This window comes from Stegodyphus dumicola, chromosome X2, assembly GCF_044657685.1.
Source record: "Stegodyphus dumicola isolate Sdum_Otavi_A_Nest chromosome X2, ASM4465768v1".
In the NCBI taxonomy this organism is placed as follows: domain Eukaryota; kingdom Metazoa; phylum Arthropoda; class Arachnida; order Araneae; family Eresidae; genus Stegodyphus; species Stegodyphus dumicola.
In genome coordinates, this window is record NC_140781.1 from 178,013,513 (window position 1) to 178,028,374 (window position 14,862).

At 35.2% G+C, this 14,862-nt stretch overlaps 1 protein-coding gene across 1 annotated transcript in view; it reads left to right on the plus strand.

Moving 5' to 3' along the window:
• LOC118187086 (integrin alpha-9-like) overlaps window positions 1-14,862 on the plus strand; it is a 106,642-nt gene that overhangs the window by 38,130 nt on the left and 53,650 nt on the right. Inside the window, exons 2-4 of the mRNA XM_085809674.1 lie at window positions 10,041-10,168; window positions 11,482-11,594; window positions 13,456-13,582. Coding sequence (XP_085665800.1) covers window positions 10,041-10,168; window positions 11,482-11,594; window positions 13,456-13,582 — 368 coding nt within the window. The remainder of the gene's footprint in view (window positions 1-10,040; window positions 10,169-11,481; window positions 11,595-13,455; window positions 13,583-14,862) is intronic.

Genomic DNA, 14,862 nt, shown 5'->3' on the forward strand with positions numbered 1-14,862 from the left:
CAAAACGTTATAGCAACCGATTGTCTCCGCCGCTCGTTCACTAATAATTTAGTTGTTTCGAATGTTTCATGATATTCACTTTAATAGATGGTGACACCATCAGAACGCTTAATTTATTTTCTAATTTTGACCATTAGTGCTTTTTGTTCTAACTGCAGGAGTATTGTCTTTTCTTATTGGTACAGCGTAGAATTTTACAAAAATTATGAAGGTAACCTTAATTACACTTGAACTAGACAATTTACTTAATTATATATATATGGGTGTGGGATCCAACTTGTTTGAATTTTAAAAATCTTTCCCCGTTTTCGAAAAAATTTTTAAACATACTAAAGCCTTTACGATATTTTCCGACAATAATTAGGCCCACCAGCGGCCGAGCGGTAAAGTCGCTGAACACTGGTAGTTCGGTCCGAGGTTCGAACCCCGCGAACGGGCTGGCTGCATGGGTGTTTTCGTGGTTTTCCCCATGTGTAACGTGTATACGAGCCAGTTTCCCTTAGAAAGTCCTCCACGAAAGGCATCCCTCCTCTTAGGCAGATAGCCCTAGTGTGCTTTGCCATAATTAAATACACCACACCACACCGACAATAATTAACAGTGGAGTAGCAAGCATAACTGGCGCCCGGGCCAAAATACTTTTTGGCGCCCCCCCTTCCCCGAAAAAAAAACACAGTGATATGATGAAAATCTTGTTTGGAGACTATTTGGCGCCCCTCTGCGAGCGGCGTCCGGGGCATTATACACCCCCTTGCCCCCCTCGCTACGTCACTGATAATTAACACTAAAACTATGTATCTCGCATTTTATACGTTTATATCGATGTCCCAGAAACTTCAGTCATTTCATCGCAACCCCTTTTTCTGAAAGAAAAATCTATTCAAGGCCTCTTAATGTCTGTTGTAAAGATGCATTAGGAGAAGACTGACTGAAAGCATTTGAAAAATGATAGCAATGGCAGATGTTTTTCTATCTTCATGTGAAGAAAACCGTTAAAGAAAAATTGCGTAAAAACCTGCTAATTATTCTCGTAGCTGCTAACGTTGATAGTTTCGAAAAATTTGTTTCTTTTCCTCCTAAGAAAGGAAAAAACTTCTGGGCGCTTTCAGAGTTTTCATCATGGGTAGTATGGATACAAGCCAATTTCTTTTCGAAAATCCTCCATGAAAGTATCTTTTTGTTAGGTAGAATAGCCTTTACTTATTTTACCAAATTAACTAATGTTCTTTTCCTTTGAGACGTTCAAAATATTTAATATTTCGTTCAATTAGAATGAAATATATTTTACAATTTTTTGTGGCGTTACTACAAAACTGTTACTTTATGCACAAACATCTTAAACTGCATTATTTAGAATCAAAATAGGACTATTACTTAATCTATTTCATCTATATTTCTTTTTCCTCTTTGAGGTTAGGTTAGGTTAGATTATTTGAATATAGCAAAGCACACAAGGGCTATGTAAGGATGCCATTCTGGAGGAATTCCTAAGACAAACTAGTTCGTATTCACGTTACACATGAGAAAAACATCGAAAACCAACATGCAGCCAGCCCGTTCACCTGGGATCGAACCCGCAGTATTCTTAACCACTCGACTTACTGTCTTTAGAATTTTAGTTAAAAAAATTCCTTTCGTTTATTACTACTAGGAATGGTTTTCCTTTTTTTCTATTCCATTGGCATGCTTTGTTTCACACACTGAGTGATGGTATGCAAGCTTTTTTCTGAGCCAAAGTTACTATGTTTCATCTTAATTTCCCTCATGCAAAATAAACGTTTTGAAATGTAAGCTTAACGGTTGTGTGTTATGGTGACATTATGATCTTGTAGGATGACTTCGAAATTGGTTTAAATGCGAAATTCTTGTGTGCGAAATGTGTGTTTTTTGCTTTTTAATGTGAAAGGCAAATACAGGGCCCTCCCAAATACTTTTAACATTCGCATCATGGCGCGCTTTTCACGTTCTCTGCCTTGCTCGCAACGCATTCACAACGTGGTATCTTCTTTGTATTAAGTGGTATACGAAATAGATTATCATTTCAAATTCTCGTATAACAGTTAATGACACAGCATTTTTACACCATTCGATAGATAATTTTTTTGAGCTGCGAGCCAACTTTAGACATGTCATTCCATTTCTTGGCAAAATACTTAAATTAATTAGATACAACGTCAGTGTGTATGTCAATGTGTTAATCGCTTGGCTATGCATGTCATTGTATTAATGCATTACCTTGTGGAACACAAGAAATAACAGTACTTCACAAAGCTACGTTTTCCTCTCTAATTTGGTTGCGATGCTTAATCTATATATAATCCGTTAATTTTTAAAGCATTTCAAACTGGTATTAGGTAAAGCAGTTAAACGTTCAATTTCATATTAAATCTCTCTTCTTCATGCCACTAGCAAATAAATATATTACTGAAATTTAATTCATGAATGTACTATTTATTCTCTTAACAGCTTTTATGCTACAAATCGTTTAGTACAAAAATAAAAGTACATTCATCGCAATAATTTATGTACAACTAGAATTGTTAAGATTCTAAAAATGTGCCTCTTTCACACAATACTCAAAATGCATAAAATTTTTACGACGGTTTTGCACTAAATGCAAGTCAGGCAGAGTAAATTTTTGACTGTTAAAGAAAATTATACCTTCAGCTTAGCGATTTATACCATGACAGAGGGGCTAATATGTTTGCAACGTAATTCATTCAAATATTAGCATTACTATTTCAGAATTTTCTGAATAATGTTGTTCTAGTTTAATACTTAAATTTTGAAACTTAGAGAATGTGATTTTTTTCTTTATTAGTGAATAGTTTTCTATTAATATATCGAAATTACCTTACATTTCAAAACCATGCCTCATCTAAAGCGAATCTTCTTAAGCTAGGCGCCGGGCTGTTATAGGAGTAATGCATACGTCCATTGCAAATTAAAAGTGTTTTAGTGAATTATTTGGTATCAGAACATCCGACTGCAACTCCTTCTTATGACATTCGTATGTTATAAAATTGTTATAAAATGTCTGAAGTCCATTCTTAAATTTTTTAAGAAAAATATATACTTTAGTTAACGTTTTTAAGTGTTTTAATTGTAAGAAGTATGATTTAATTTTTAAACGAATCCAGTATATCTTTTAAGTATGTTACAGTTTTCAAAGTACATCTTTACTTAAGTAATGGAATTGTAAAATGTAGGCCTGATTAAAATATGTTGCAGCTGGAAACTTTTGAAAAGGAATACAGAAGACAGATCATTCTTCTTAAAATATCCTGGCAAAGGTCAATCCATTGCGTTATTTGAGAGAAAATAGTTCAGCTCTTTTTAAATGCTTCCATCTTCATCCTTCCGTAAGCGAATTTACACGGCGAATCATAACCCTGTATCTAATGCGTTGATTTTTCCTATATGCCAAAATGAAATTTGATGAGGAATCTGATCTTTCCAATCATTCGGAATTGTACATTTTCAAGGGCAAAGAAAAGTATATTTCGATGAAAAGCATCCTTCTTTACAGTGACAAAATATAAAATAAACACTTTGGAAACTTCTTTTTAAGGAAATTATTCTTTAGCTTTTCAATTTGTTTTCAATGGAGTTTACAAACCAGTGTTTGCTTCCCATTAATTTCCAGAGCATATGCTGCTTTAGATTAATCGTCCATTAATTACTTTAATGGCATTTAAGTTACTTTATAAACTGTGCTTATCATAAAATGAATTAAATGTCATTCGATAACATCTTCACTTTTTATATAATCAAAGGAAGCAGCTTTACCTGTATTTACTTAGAATTCCGGAAAAAGGAAAGTCAGAAGGAAGTTAGACGTTCATATATTTGTCTTTCTAGCGTCATAAAACATCTGCTGTGATAGCTTTCGGTCTGGACATTTTCTCCGCAATTGAAAAATAGCTCTTGAATTCCGAAATCTACGTATTCTTTAATCTTCGTAATTTTCCATAACGTGCTTAATTCTGTGTAAGAACTATCAAACGTATAGACTGTTCTTCCAAAATTTGCATTACATTCGCAAGTATGATGCTACTGAAACTAAAGTTGGTGCTTTCTAAGCCTTAAAGGGAACACGTCCACAAGTAATCTGACGGTCCAGAGTTCGAATACCGGATAGGCCACTGCACATTTTTCGTGTTTCCTGCTCCGATAGAAGCCTTATATACTCTATAGTGGCTTTCCAAATAAAATCTGATAGACTATAATTCGTCAATACCAGGATTTCGTAATTGGGCTCTAGCGGTTTTAGCCTCCTTTCAGTTATGGAGAATGTAAGGTATTTTCTCCTTCTTTACTGCTTACCTTCGTGTTGTAATTGAAATTGTGTCCGACGTCATAAATCATTTGGCTAGCAATCAGGAGACCCGAAGTTCGAATTTTGGCGAGGGCATAGTATATTTTTAAGATTTTCTGCTTCGACAGAACCGCAGCTAGGGTTCTCATCGCCCGGGGAGAACTGAAGATTTCACACCCCCTCCAATTTGCCAAGAATGGAAAAGAGTTCATTCTAAAATTTCTTAACATCAATTTGGAGCTCCCTGGATCCTGCGCCCGAGGACCAGATGTCCCATATTACCCTCCCAGCTACGCTACTGTGCTTCGAGAAACCTAATGCCTCTACAAGTCTTCTAGTACTGCGAAGTTATATAATGCCCTTCATTTTTTCTTATAAGCAGAATAAGTAGAAATATAGCCGTTTATATTTTAAACACTCATGGGTTTTACAGCTTAAATTATTCCTCATTTGTGATTTTGGTCGACACCAAAAACCTTTATATGGAAGGAAAATTCTTACCCAAATTATTATTGTTGAGCGTATGATACTTGAAAATTAAGTTGTCATGAACGATGAGTATATCATTCTTCCCTCATCAGTTCGGAAATTCTTGTCTCGATTTCGAAGTTGGTTGATGATTAAAGCGAAGTACTCCATGGTTGCCTGCTTTGAGTAGTTGCCTTCGCAGATTTTTTTCTAAATGGTCAGTGTTCATATTTACACTCATGTCCATAAATTAAGGACAATGCAGAATCAGGCAAAGGAAGAGTTAGAAGCAAAACAAATTTAACTTATTTGTAAAGCAGCTTATTTATTAAACAAAAGGTAAAGGAGCAAAAAAAGATGCTATATGTTTGATATTATTTAAAAAAATTACCGATTTTTTGTCCTGGAACAAATTACAAAAAAAAAAAAAAAAAAAAAAAAAAAACCTTATTTACAAAAAACCAATATTACATGGTTGGTATAATTATTAATACATTGTATGTCTCCCAGACGATGCAATACAGTCCGTTCAACGCCTAGGCATGCTGAGTATCAAATTATCCATCTGATCTTGAGGGGATATTACACCACTCAAAAAGCAATGCTCTCCGAAGTTCCGGTAGACATGTAGGAGGAGGTTGACGGGCTGCAACTCGTCGGCCAAGCATGTCGCACACGTGCTCTACTGGATTCAAGTCCGGTGAGAATGCTGGCCAGTCCATACGGGTGATATCCTCCGATTGAAGGCATTCGCTTACGATGTTTGCACGGTGAGGACGGGCGTTGTCATCCATAGACACAAATTGTGCGCCCATGGAGCCCCGAAACAAACGTACATGTTGTTCCAGAATGACGTCCCGATAGATTTGGCTTGTCATGGTTCCAATTTGAATATGCAGGTCAGTTCTGGAACAGAGAATAATGCCACCTCAAACGAGCACTCCTGCACCACCGAAACGGTGTCATTCAATGATGTTTTCTTGGTGGTAACGGGTACCTGGAGCTCTCCATATAAAAGTCCGGCGAGAATCAGGCTGCGAGCTAAACCTAGACCTCGTCGGAAAACATCACACAAGCTCACTGTTGCGGTGTCCACAATGCATGCTCTCTACTCCAGGCTAACCGCAGGCGACAGTGAGTTGCAGTAAGTGGAACGCATCTGACAGGTCTACGAGCATATAGACCAATCTGCCCTAAGCATCTGTACACGGTCTGCTTTGAAATTGTCGTACCAGTGGCTGAAGAGAGCTGACGAGACAGGTCTGAGGCTGTGCACCGTCTGTTTCTTTTGGCAGTAACTGCCAAATACCGGTTCTCATTCGGCGTTGTAACTCTGGAGCGACCTGTGCTGTAACGTCTACTTACATTACCATCATCTTGGAATCGTTGCCAAAGCCTGGAGATGACACTCTGGGCAATTCCAAGTTCGTCTGATACTTCCAGTTGGGTACGCCCACATTCCAGACGGCCGATAATTCTACCACGTAAAAAATCCTCCAAATGCGTCCTTTGTGTCATAACTATACGGTTATTGCTCTGAAATGCTTACAAAGCGCCTGCGAACAATTTTACTTCTTTGCCTGTATTCCTTGTATATCATTCTCTTACACTCTCGTCATTGTGACGTACCATCGGTGTCATCTGGTTACTTCCTGAAATGTGCATATGATTCTTGAAGATGTGTGTAGTGATTTTACAGGTGATATATTTATTTTAGAGTTCGATTTCCGCGTGACTCCGAATTATCCTTAATTTATGGAATTAAGGAATTATCCTTAATTTATGGACATGAGTGTAGTTAAACATGTGGGAAAAATAACTGGAAATTCCTCTACAGCTAACTCGTTTAATCGGAAATCAAAATCCTAATAGGACTACTAACGTTCAATGATTTTGACTCGGTCATCATGTCAGTATCATCACATTTATGCAGGCCATGATCACAGCTGAATATATTTTGTAAATTTTGAAGCCAGTAAATTGAGATGGAAGTGGAAGTTACGAGTTTAGTTTTACAAATGCAAATGCAACAGAACGATATTAAATTGTTAGAAATTTTGCAATTTTCCCGAAGTTTGGAGGAAGTGAAATTTTTGTTTTTCAAAGTATGTACTTACATGCGTATCTTTCGAATGTCGAGCAGTTTTCTCGTAAAGCTGATTTTAAGTTTTTTAATTGTTTAGTTGACTTGAATCATTAGAGTTCATTTGTTTATTCTAAATACATGAAAATGCAATATGATGAGTTTATGCGTGATTTTGCTAAGGTACTTAATTTGGGCATACTAGTTCCTCTCATAAAGTCCTCCATGAAGGCATCCTTCCTTTTAAGCAGATAGCTCTCGTGGCTTTGCCAGATTCAAATAGCCTAATCTAACCTGATTTGGACATACCAGTAACCGAGTGGATAAGCCCATTAAACACTGGAAGTTAGAACCAGGTTCAAATCACGGCCAACGGGCTGACTGCATGGATTTTTGTGGTTTTCCCTGTCTATAAATTTTTGTGGATCTGCATGGATTTTTGTGGTTTTCCCTGTCTATTTTTGTGGTTTTCCCTGGTTTTCCCTGTAAATACGAGAACATTTACGGAAGCATTCCTGTATAGTCAAATAGTCCTTAGACGCTCTGCCTAAGTCAGTTCACAAACAAAGTGATCAACTCTGCATACATCTGTAAATTAAGGAATACAGTTATTTTTTATACAAATAAACATACAGATATTAGTCTTAAAACTGTTTAAATTATTATTTTATATTATGATTATTACCATAGTCTGAACTTTTAAAATATATTTACATATATAGAGAGAGAGTAGTGAAAAAAATTAACTGTTAGACAAATAGCATATATTCAGCTAGAGTGCCGTTTTATATTGAAATGCTCGTCATATTCCACCATAGTGAGCATAGAAACGTATGCAACCAATTTCATTGTAATGGTAAGTGCCACATTAAACATTTACAGTGTACAACGGTCTAATTCTCTTAAGGGAAATCGGTTAATCTAGTGGCACAGTTTATAATCTGAATACGAGCCGATTTTGCTTAAGAAAGATTCCTCAGAAAAACATTTTCCCTAAAAGCCCCGTGCGCTTTGGCGTAATCAGTTAGTCAACCCAAATCGGTTTCAGGCTAGTGTACAAGGCAAATTCTCAATGAAACATTTTCAAAAAATAACATTGGAACAGGTTGAAAATCTTCCATCTGCGTTTTGTTCTTTCTCTTCTGGCAGTTGCTTGCAGCTTCTTAAACGATTATGACGCTGAAGATACTCTCTCTTGTAACTCTCAGTAACTATTACCTGTGGTATTGCTCATGCGAGGTGCTTTTTCTGGATAGTAAAGTGCTCTCCACAGAGTAAAAGCATTAACAAATGCAATTACCGCACAAGCTTTCAGTTTTCGAAACCGATCGGAGATCAGTCCTTTTTTACAAGTGTCTGCCTAACTTGAGGCACTTTACTTGCATATCATTTAGCTTTCGTGCACCGAAGAGCTAGAATTTCGTTATCAGTAGCCTTAACTTTCAAGTCTGAATGAATGGTTGAGTTATGTAGAAACCAAAGGGAATTGAGAGCAACCCTCAACGCTTTGTTTTGGGATCGAACTGGAAATTAGTCTAATATGGGGAACGGTCTTCTCTCAAAACCAGGAAGGTCGCGATGCGTGACGGCATATTGGACAAGAGGCAGCTGAGGAGTTCATGTGGCAGTCGATCCCATTCCTGCAGTAAGGCAGTTTCAACTCCAAAATGGTTCTCGGAGGGAGTTGGTGAGATGAAATTGCCCTTCCAAATGCATCCCAGAAATGCTCTATAGGGTTTAAGTCGGGGCATCTGGCTAGCCAGTCCATGCGGCAAAAATCCTCACTTTTCAGGTAATCGTTGACCAACTGAGCCAACCTATGTAGACCAGCGTGTCGTTCATTAACAGGAACTCAGAGCCAACTGCACCCCTAAAAACAGGGTTCTAAGGTCTCCTTTCTATGTATCGTAGCAGTCAGGGAGCCTTTGTCAATCACATACACGGACGGGCGGCCGTCCAGCTTAATGCCTACCCAAACCATTTCATCTCAGCAGTCGTAATGACGGCTCTGCCAGATCAATCCCAGTAATCAGGCTCTTTCCAGATACAGGTTTGACGAGAATCAGTGTCTAGGTTGAATCTCGATTCATCTGTAAAAAGCACAGTGCTCCACTAAAGTTTGGTTCAAGGCGCATGTTGTCTGCCCCATGCTAAACGCATTGTCTTGTGCTTTGCAATGAGCGGGTCTTCTGGCATACAGCCCTATCTCATGAAGCTTTCGGGCAACTGCAAACATTCAAACTCGGTTTTCGTTGGCAGCATACTGCTCACGTGAGAGCTGTGAAGCTGTAGCAGTCCTGTGTCACCGCTGAAAGTGCCAAACAACGATCTTCATTCGTCGTTGTGGATCTTGGTCGATCTTCTCCAGTTCTTTCCGATATGAATCCGGGGTTCTGTAACTGCTTCCACAAACTGCAGCTTATACTGAGCATTACATTGAGCTCTTTAGCCACCTGCGTTTGTGATTGGACTGCCTCCAATTTATCGACAATTTTCCATCTCATTCCGTCATCCATACATTCGTGGTTACTCATTTTATCTGATACCTTATAAAATTTACCCAAATTTTGCGAGAAATACGATTGCAAGTACGAGCTTGCATATCGGCAAAAACCTCTCATGCGCTTATATTCCCTCCACAATCACAGCTCTGCAGACAGACATGGTACACTTAAGTATTCGATTCTCAATATTTGCATAATTTCTGCGGCAGTATAATTAATACCTTTGGTTCAACACTTTTCGAAAAAATAGACATAATTTTGAAATTCTCCTAATTTTGCGCACAAGCATATAAAACATGCTGTATATTATGATCTTAAATATATGAACTTTATTCGTATATTCAGATCCCATTATAATGTTCGTATATATGAATTTTGTTTGTTTATCCTTTCCAGGGCACAAAATGTTCATTTCTAGAAGTTTTGGAAAATCATAGATTTATTCAAAATATTAAACAATTTAACTTTGCTTAATTATCATTAAGTGGTGATCATTGAACGGCTACTAACAGCTACTAACTAAACAAAGCAGTTAATTAGTTTAGTAAATAAACAAACGTTAGTTTCTGATTACTAACGTTTGGTTAGTAGCAGAAACTGCTATTAAACAAACATGAAGTTGCTTTTCTGGCTTCATTAAATTAAAAGCTATTTTTATCTTTTCCAGGGCACTCATTGGAGCACCTCGTGCAAATTCTTCAGTATTAGGTAATCAACTTCATGAGCCTGGAGTAATCTATCGCTGTGCGATTGCAAATTATTCAATATGCACCGAAGTTATTTTGGATAGGAAAGGTATGTATGAAAGAAATCGGTACTTTCAAAAGTTCTTGCTTTTACGCGTTGACATGCTCTAAATTATTTCCTAAGAAAAGATGGAAGTAATATTTGGTATTTCACGAATATCTGAGATCTTTAATTAAATAAATTCGAATATGTTATTTACTTCAAAATGAGAACACGCTATTTTCTTCGTGAAGAGCTCATCTGAAGCATGGGAAAATTTGAAATCTGGAAATAATTTGTATTGCCTTTTGACTAATTTAAGATATAATCCGAATGAGAACAAGAATTTAGCAGGGGTGTTGACGAAATTCAGATAAAACCCCAATAGTATAGTTTCAAAGACCCAATAATACCTCAGCTGCAAGGGTTAGAATATGGCCGATTGTGACTGCTGAACACTGGTAGTTCGAATAGACGGATCTCGCATCGGTGTTTTCGCGGTTTTTACTCTTTGGGTAACTTGAAAATGAGTCAATTCCACTGTAAAAATCCTGCACGAAGTCACCTTTCCCCTTAAGCAGATAGCTCTTTACGTCTTTGCCGTAATCACGTAAGCAAACAAAGAAACAGGAACATGTGGGTTCAAGTGCAAACTCTTCAAAAATCTCTGGTCAAACGATAAAAACCAAACATCTCATACTGCCCATATTTTTTAAGAACTAAGAGTATGGCAACTGGATGACTAACTTAAGGGAAAAAAAGTTAGGGTGTTAAAATTCTCTGTAGAAACTAAATGAAGACAAAATTTTCAATAATTTTTAATAAAAGCAAAGAACTGGAAAGTGTAGTTTTCTGTCGATAGTGGTAAAAATGTATGAATTAACTTTTTTTCGTGATCTTTAGCTCAAAAATTTGAGGACCTTTTTTTTTTTTTTTGTAATGTAAATTAAGCCACACTGACTGAAAAATACCAAGAGCTCATATCTGAGATAGCGTCATTATTGAAGACCGAGCTAAGAATTTTGGTGTGTAAAGAAATTTAAATTATTTTAAATATTAAAAGTTCTTGGCTTCTTTCATAATCCTTGTGATATTTTTAATTGCTCTGATGCTGATGCGATAAAATTCATTCTCATTTCTTTAAATCTGTCATCCATCACAGCCATCATTATTTATTAACATGCAAAAGATTTGCTCAGTATGTTTTTGGTTACAGATAAGTTTTTTGTTCAAAAATTCGAGACTCAAATTTTAAAACTTTATGAGACTTTATTGTATGCATCATGTGTCTGAGTAGTTTCTAATTTTCTGTTTATTTCGAAGCCAACACTTGTATATCCCCCCCTCTACGATATATATTAATATAACTCTATTTTTTGTAGGCAATACCCAAAGTGACCGTGGCAATGATTTTTCTTACTATGATAAAAAGGACAACATGTGGCTTGGAGTCAGTTTAGATATTCAGCAAAATGGTGGTCAGAATGATATTGTGGTAAGCAAAATTTGTATTTTATAAAAAAGGCTCATGCAGTTTTAATATAAACCTGAAATAATATTAATCTCGTTTCGCTTATCTAGTTAAAATTGCTTTGAAGGCTGATATGATTTCCTAAATAATAAACATTGAATAAAATATCAAATCTAAAAATAAAGTTCTGCCTCTGATTGTGTTTAACATTGCTTCCGCTTCCATTTATTTAGTTCATTTAGTAGAAAATCTAGTTCAACTTTTGTGCGGTTGAATTTAAAAGTATCCGAACTCCCATCACTTCATAATAAACTCTTTTATTATGAAATAATACGTTTTTATATGCACATTTTTGTTTATTTAGTCTTCATTTCCATAAAATCTTAGATACTTATGGAGATATCTTCCAGTAGATTCTGGAATGCTACTGCTAACGTTTATTTCCTTGAATTTCAGTAATTTTAGTCTCTCATAATAGAACATTGTTTTGGCTCACAAGTGCTGTTCTAGTTTGCCCCCAACATGTTTGATAGAATTAAGATTAGGGATCCTCTGCAAACCACTCAAACTTTTGAACAGAATATTTTTTGCACCATATGCTGTTTTGCATATGTTGAAATTAGATAAGACTGTAGCAGATCTATTGTTGGCCTACTAGTCGCCGATTAGATAAGCTTGTTGAACGCTGGTAATTCGGCAGAGGTTCGAAATCTGGCAAACGAGTTGGTTGTATTGGGCATTTTCGTGATTTTCTCCTTGTGTAACGTGAATTCGAGCCAATTTAGAAAGTACTCTCCCCTTAAGCAAATAGACTCCGTTTTCCTATAAATGCTAAATTAAATGAGCTATTTGCTGTGAGAATCGTGTTCAAGATTACTAATAGTACAAAGAATCTGCGTTTAGTCTTCAGTTAAGACTGACTGTTAGAGGCTTTAACGGACTCATCCTGAGACATGAAAAACTGTCCTCACGTCTACCCCTAACACAGGCCATAAGTAAAGTTCTGCTTTAAACGCATACTTGCCCATTAGACTGCCAAATGCAAAAGGATTATTTGTTTATGCATAGCACGCAGCACTCTACTATTTTTAAGTCCAGTTCCTAGCTCTAAAGATAAAAATATAGAATCTTTAAAAACAGCCTCAGTGAACCTTACTCCATTTATTTAATGTGTAAATAATGCAGACAAAATTCAGTGAAGCCTGAAATCAGTTTGTTATGTATCAAATGAACGGTGAAAATGGGAGTAGAGCATTTTGCTTACAATGAGAAACTTTTAATCTCACGAAAGCTACTAAGTGCTTCTAGAAGTATCTCAAAGTTTTCAGACTGCCTTACTAGTAGTATACATAAATTGAGACAGAAAAGTTCGCAAAAAAAAAAAAAAAAAAAAAAAAAAAAAAAACAATAAAATAAAATAAAAATCCGTTTTTATTATCTTGATTAAATGTATTATTGCAACCTATAAAAGTTTAACACCTACTTTCCTTCTTTTGAAAAACTCTGATATAGCCGACTCGCCGTTATGGATACAACACTATATCAGAGTCCATTAATAAGTTTGAAAAAAAAATGTTATTTATACGCATTATTTCCTGAATTCCTTGCTGAAAGGAAAATGATTGTTTTTGTATTCTACATAACAAACGGAATTTGTGGAAATTTTAAACAGTAGAAGGTTCCTTTTGAATGAAATGTAAATCCCCTGCTTTTATTGATGAATTTGTTGAATTTTGTTTTATTTGTATTTGTTTTATTTATTTATTTTTTTTATACATGCCTCTTCCTGAATGTTCTTTATTGATATATCGGGTTTGTAACTTTTACTGATGTGTGAACTTTAGTTTTATTTTACTACTTGTATTCTTCTGCATTTTTTTTACAGGCCTGCGGACATTTGTGGAAAAATCAATTTTACCGTCAACATTATTTAACAAATGGAGTATGCTACGTTATTGATCGTGAATTGGACCCTAGTAGTGTAACGAAACTTGTCCCCTTTGTGGATAAATGTAAGTTTGTTTCAAAACTAATGAAATTACATATTTTTTCCTATTTGATAAGTAATAAGTAGCTATTAATGACATTTTATTTTCAAAACTAAACGTTCATGTATATATAAAAAGGTTGTATTCTATAGGGAACATTAAAATCCACCTATTTATCTAGGCAAGACTCAAAGCAATTTGAAAGATAATATTAGATACTTGGATCTTTAGACTCGTCACGGAAGAAATTGCAGATATTCAAAAAGTGTTAAATAACAGGTATTGGAATAGTTGGGCATCTTCTAATTAATTAAAAGTCCTGAGTAAAGAAACTGGGACCGAAAGTCAACATCCAAATTTTGGCCTATCTGTCTAGTTCCCTGAAATGTAAAATATGTCGTTTACTTCGTGATAAATCCAAAATCAAAGTATCGAAAAGTAAATTTATGTATTCTTATATGCATACTTATAACGAAATTTAAAATCTTAAGGGAAAGACTAAGTTTAAATTATAGTCTGTTTCCAAAAGAAAGCAAAATCTCTAAAATAGTCTATCTATATCATGTTTTGTTCTTTCTTTACAGTAAAAGCAAACTAGGTTAAATCGTAATAATAAAATTCCAAAAACCAAGTAAATAAAAAAGAGCAATGGAAAAAATTAGTGTGCAGCTATAATTTAATATTGATTTAATTTCATTCGATTACTGTATAATTATAATTTTATTTTATTCTTAGTTTCCTTAACATTTTAACTCTTATTACATTAATTATTGCTGCTTTAAAATTAATTAAAATTGCTGCCTCCCAAAAGGACTTTTAATAAGATTATTTGGTTATCCCATTATTATACCTATTATTGTTATTATTATACCTTATGATTTAAAACAGTCTTAGGAAAAAAAGTAAAAAGCAAAAAAGATTTTTTCGAATAATTATGTATCTAAATTAGTCATAGTCATTAAAAAAGCAGCTTCAAGTATATTTTGGGTTTTTTGACAGTCAATAAGGTATAGTAGATAATAATCAGCACAGTACAATGGTTTTCTCTAAAAGCATTGAAAGACGAATTGAAATTTGATGCATTACAGTGGAAATGTTTAAAAATAATTATTAAAAATTTATAATATGATTATTAAAACTTTCTAGCTCTATAAGATCAATTTCTTGGTACAGAAAATGTATCAATAAAACGAATGTTCTATGAAAGTATATGGCTATATAAGTTCATATAGGTTTTTAATTCTGATAAGAGCAAAACCAGTTAGTCTTTTTTTCAGCTGCTTTATAAAGATTCTAAGAATTCA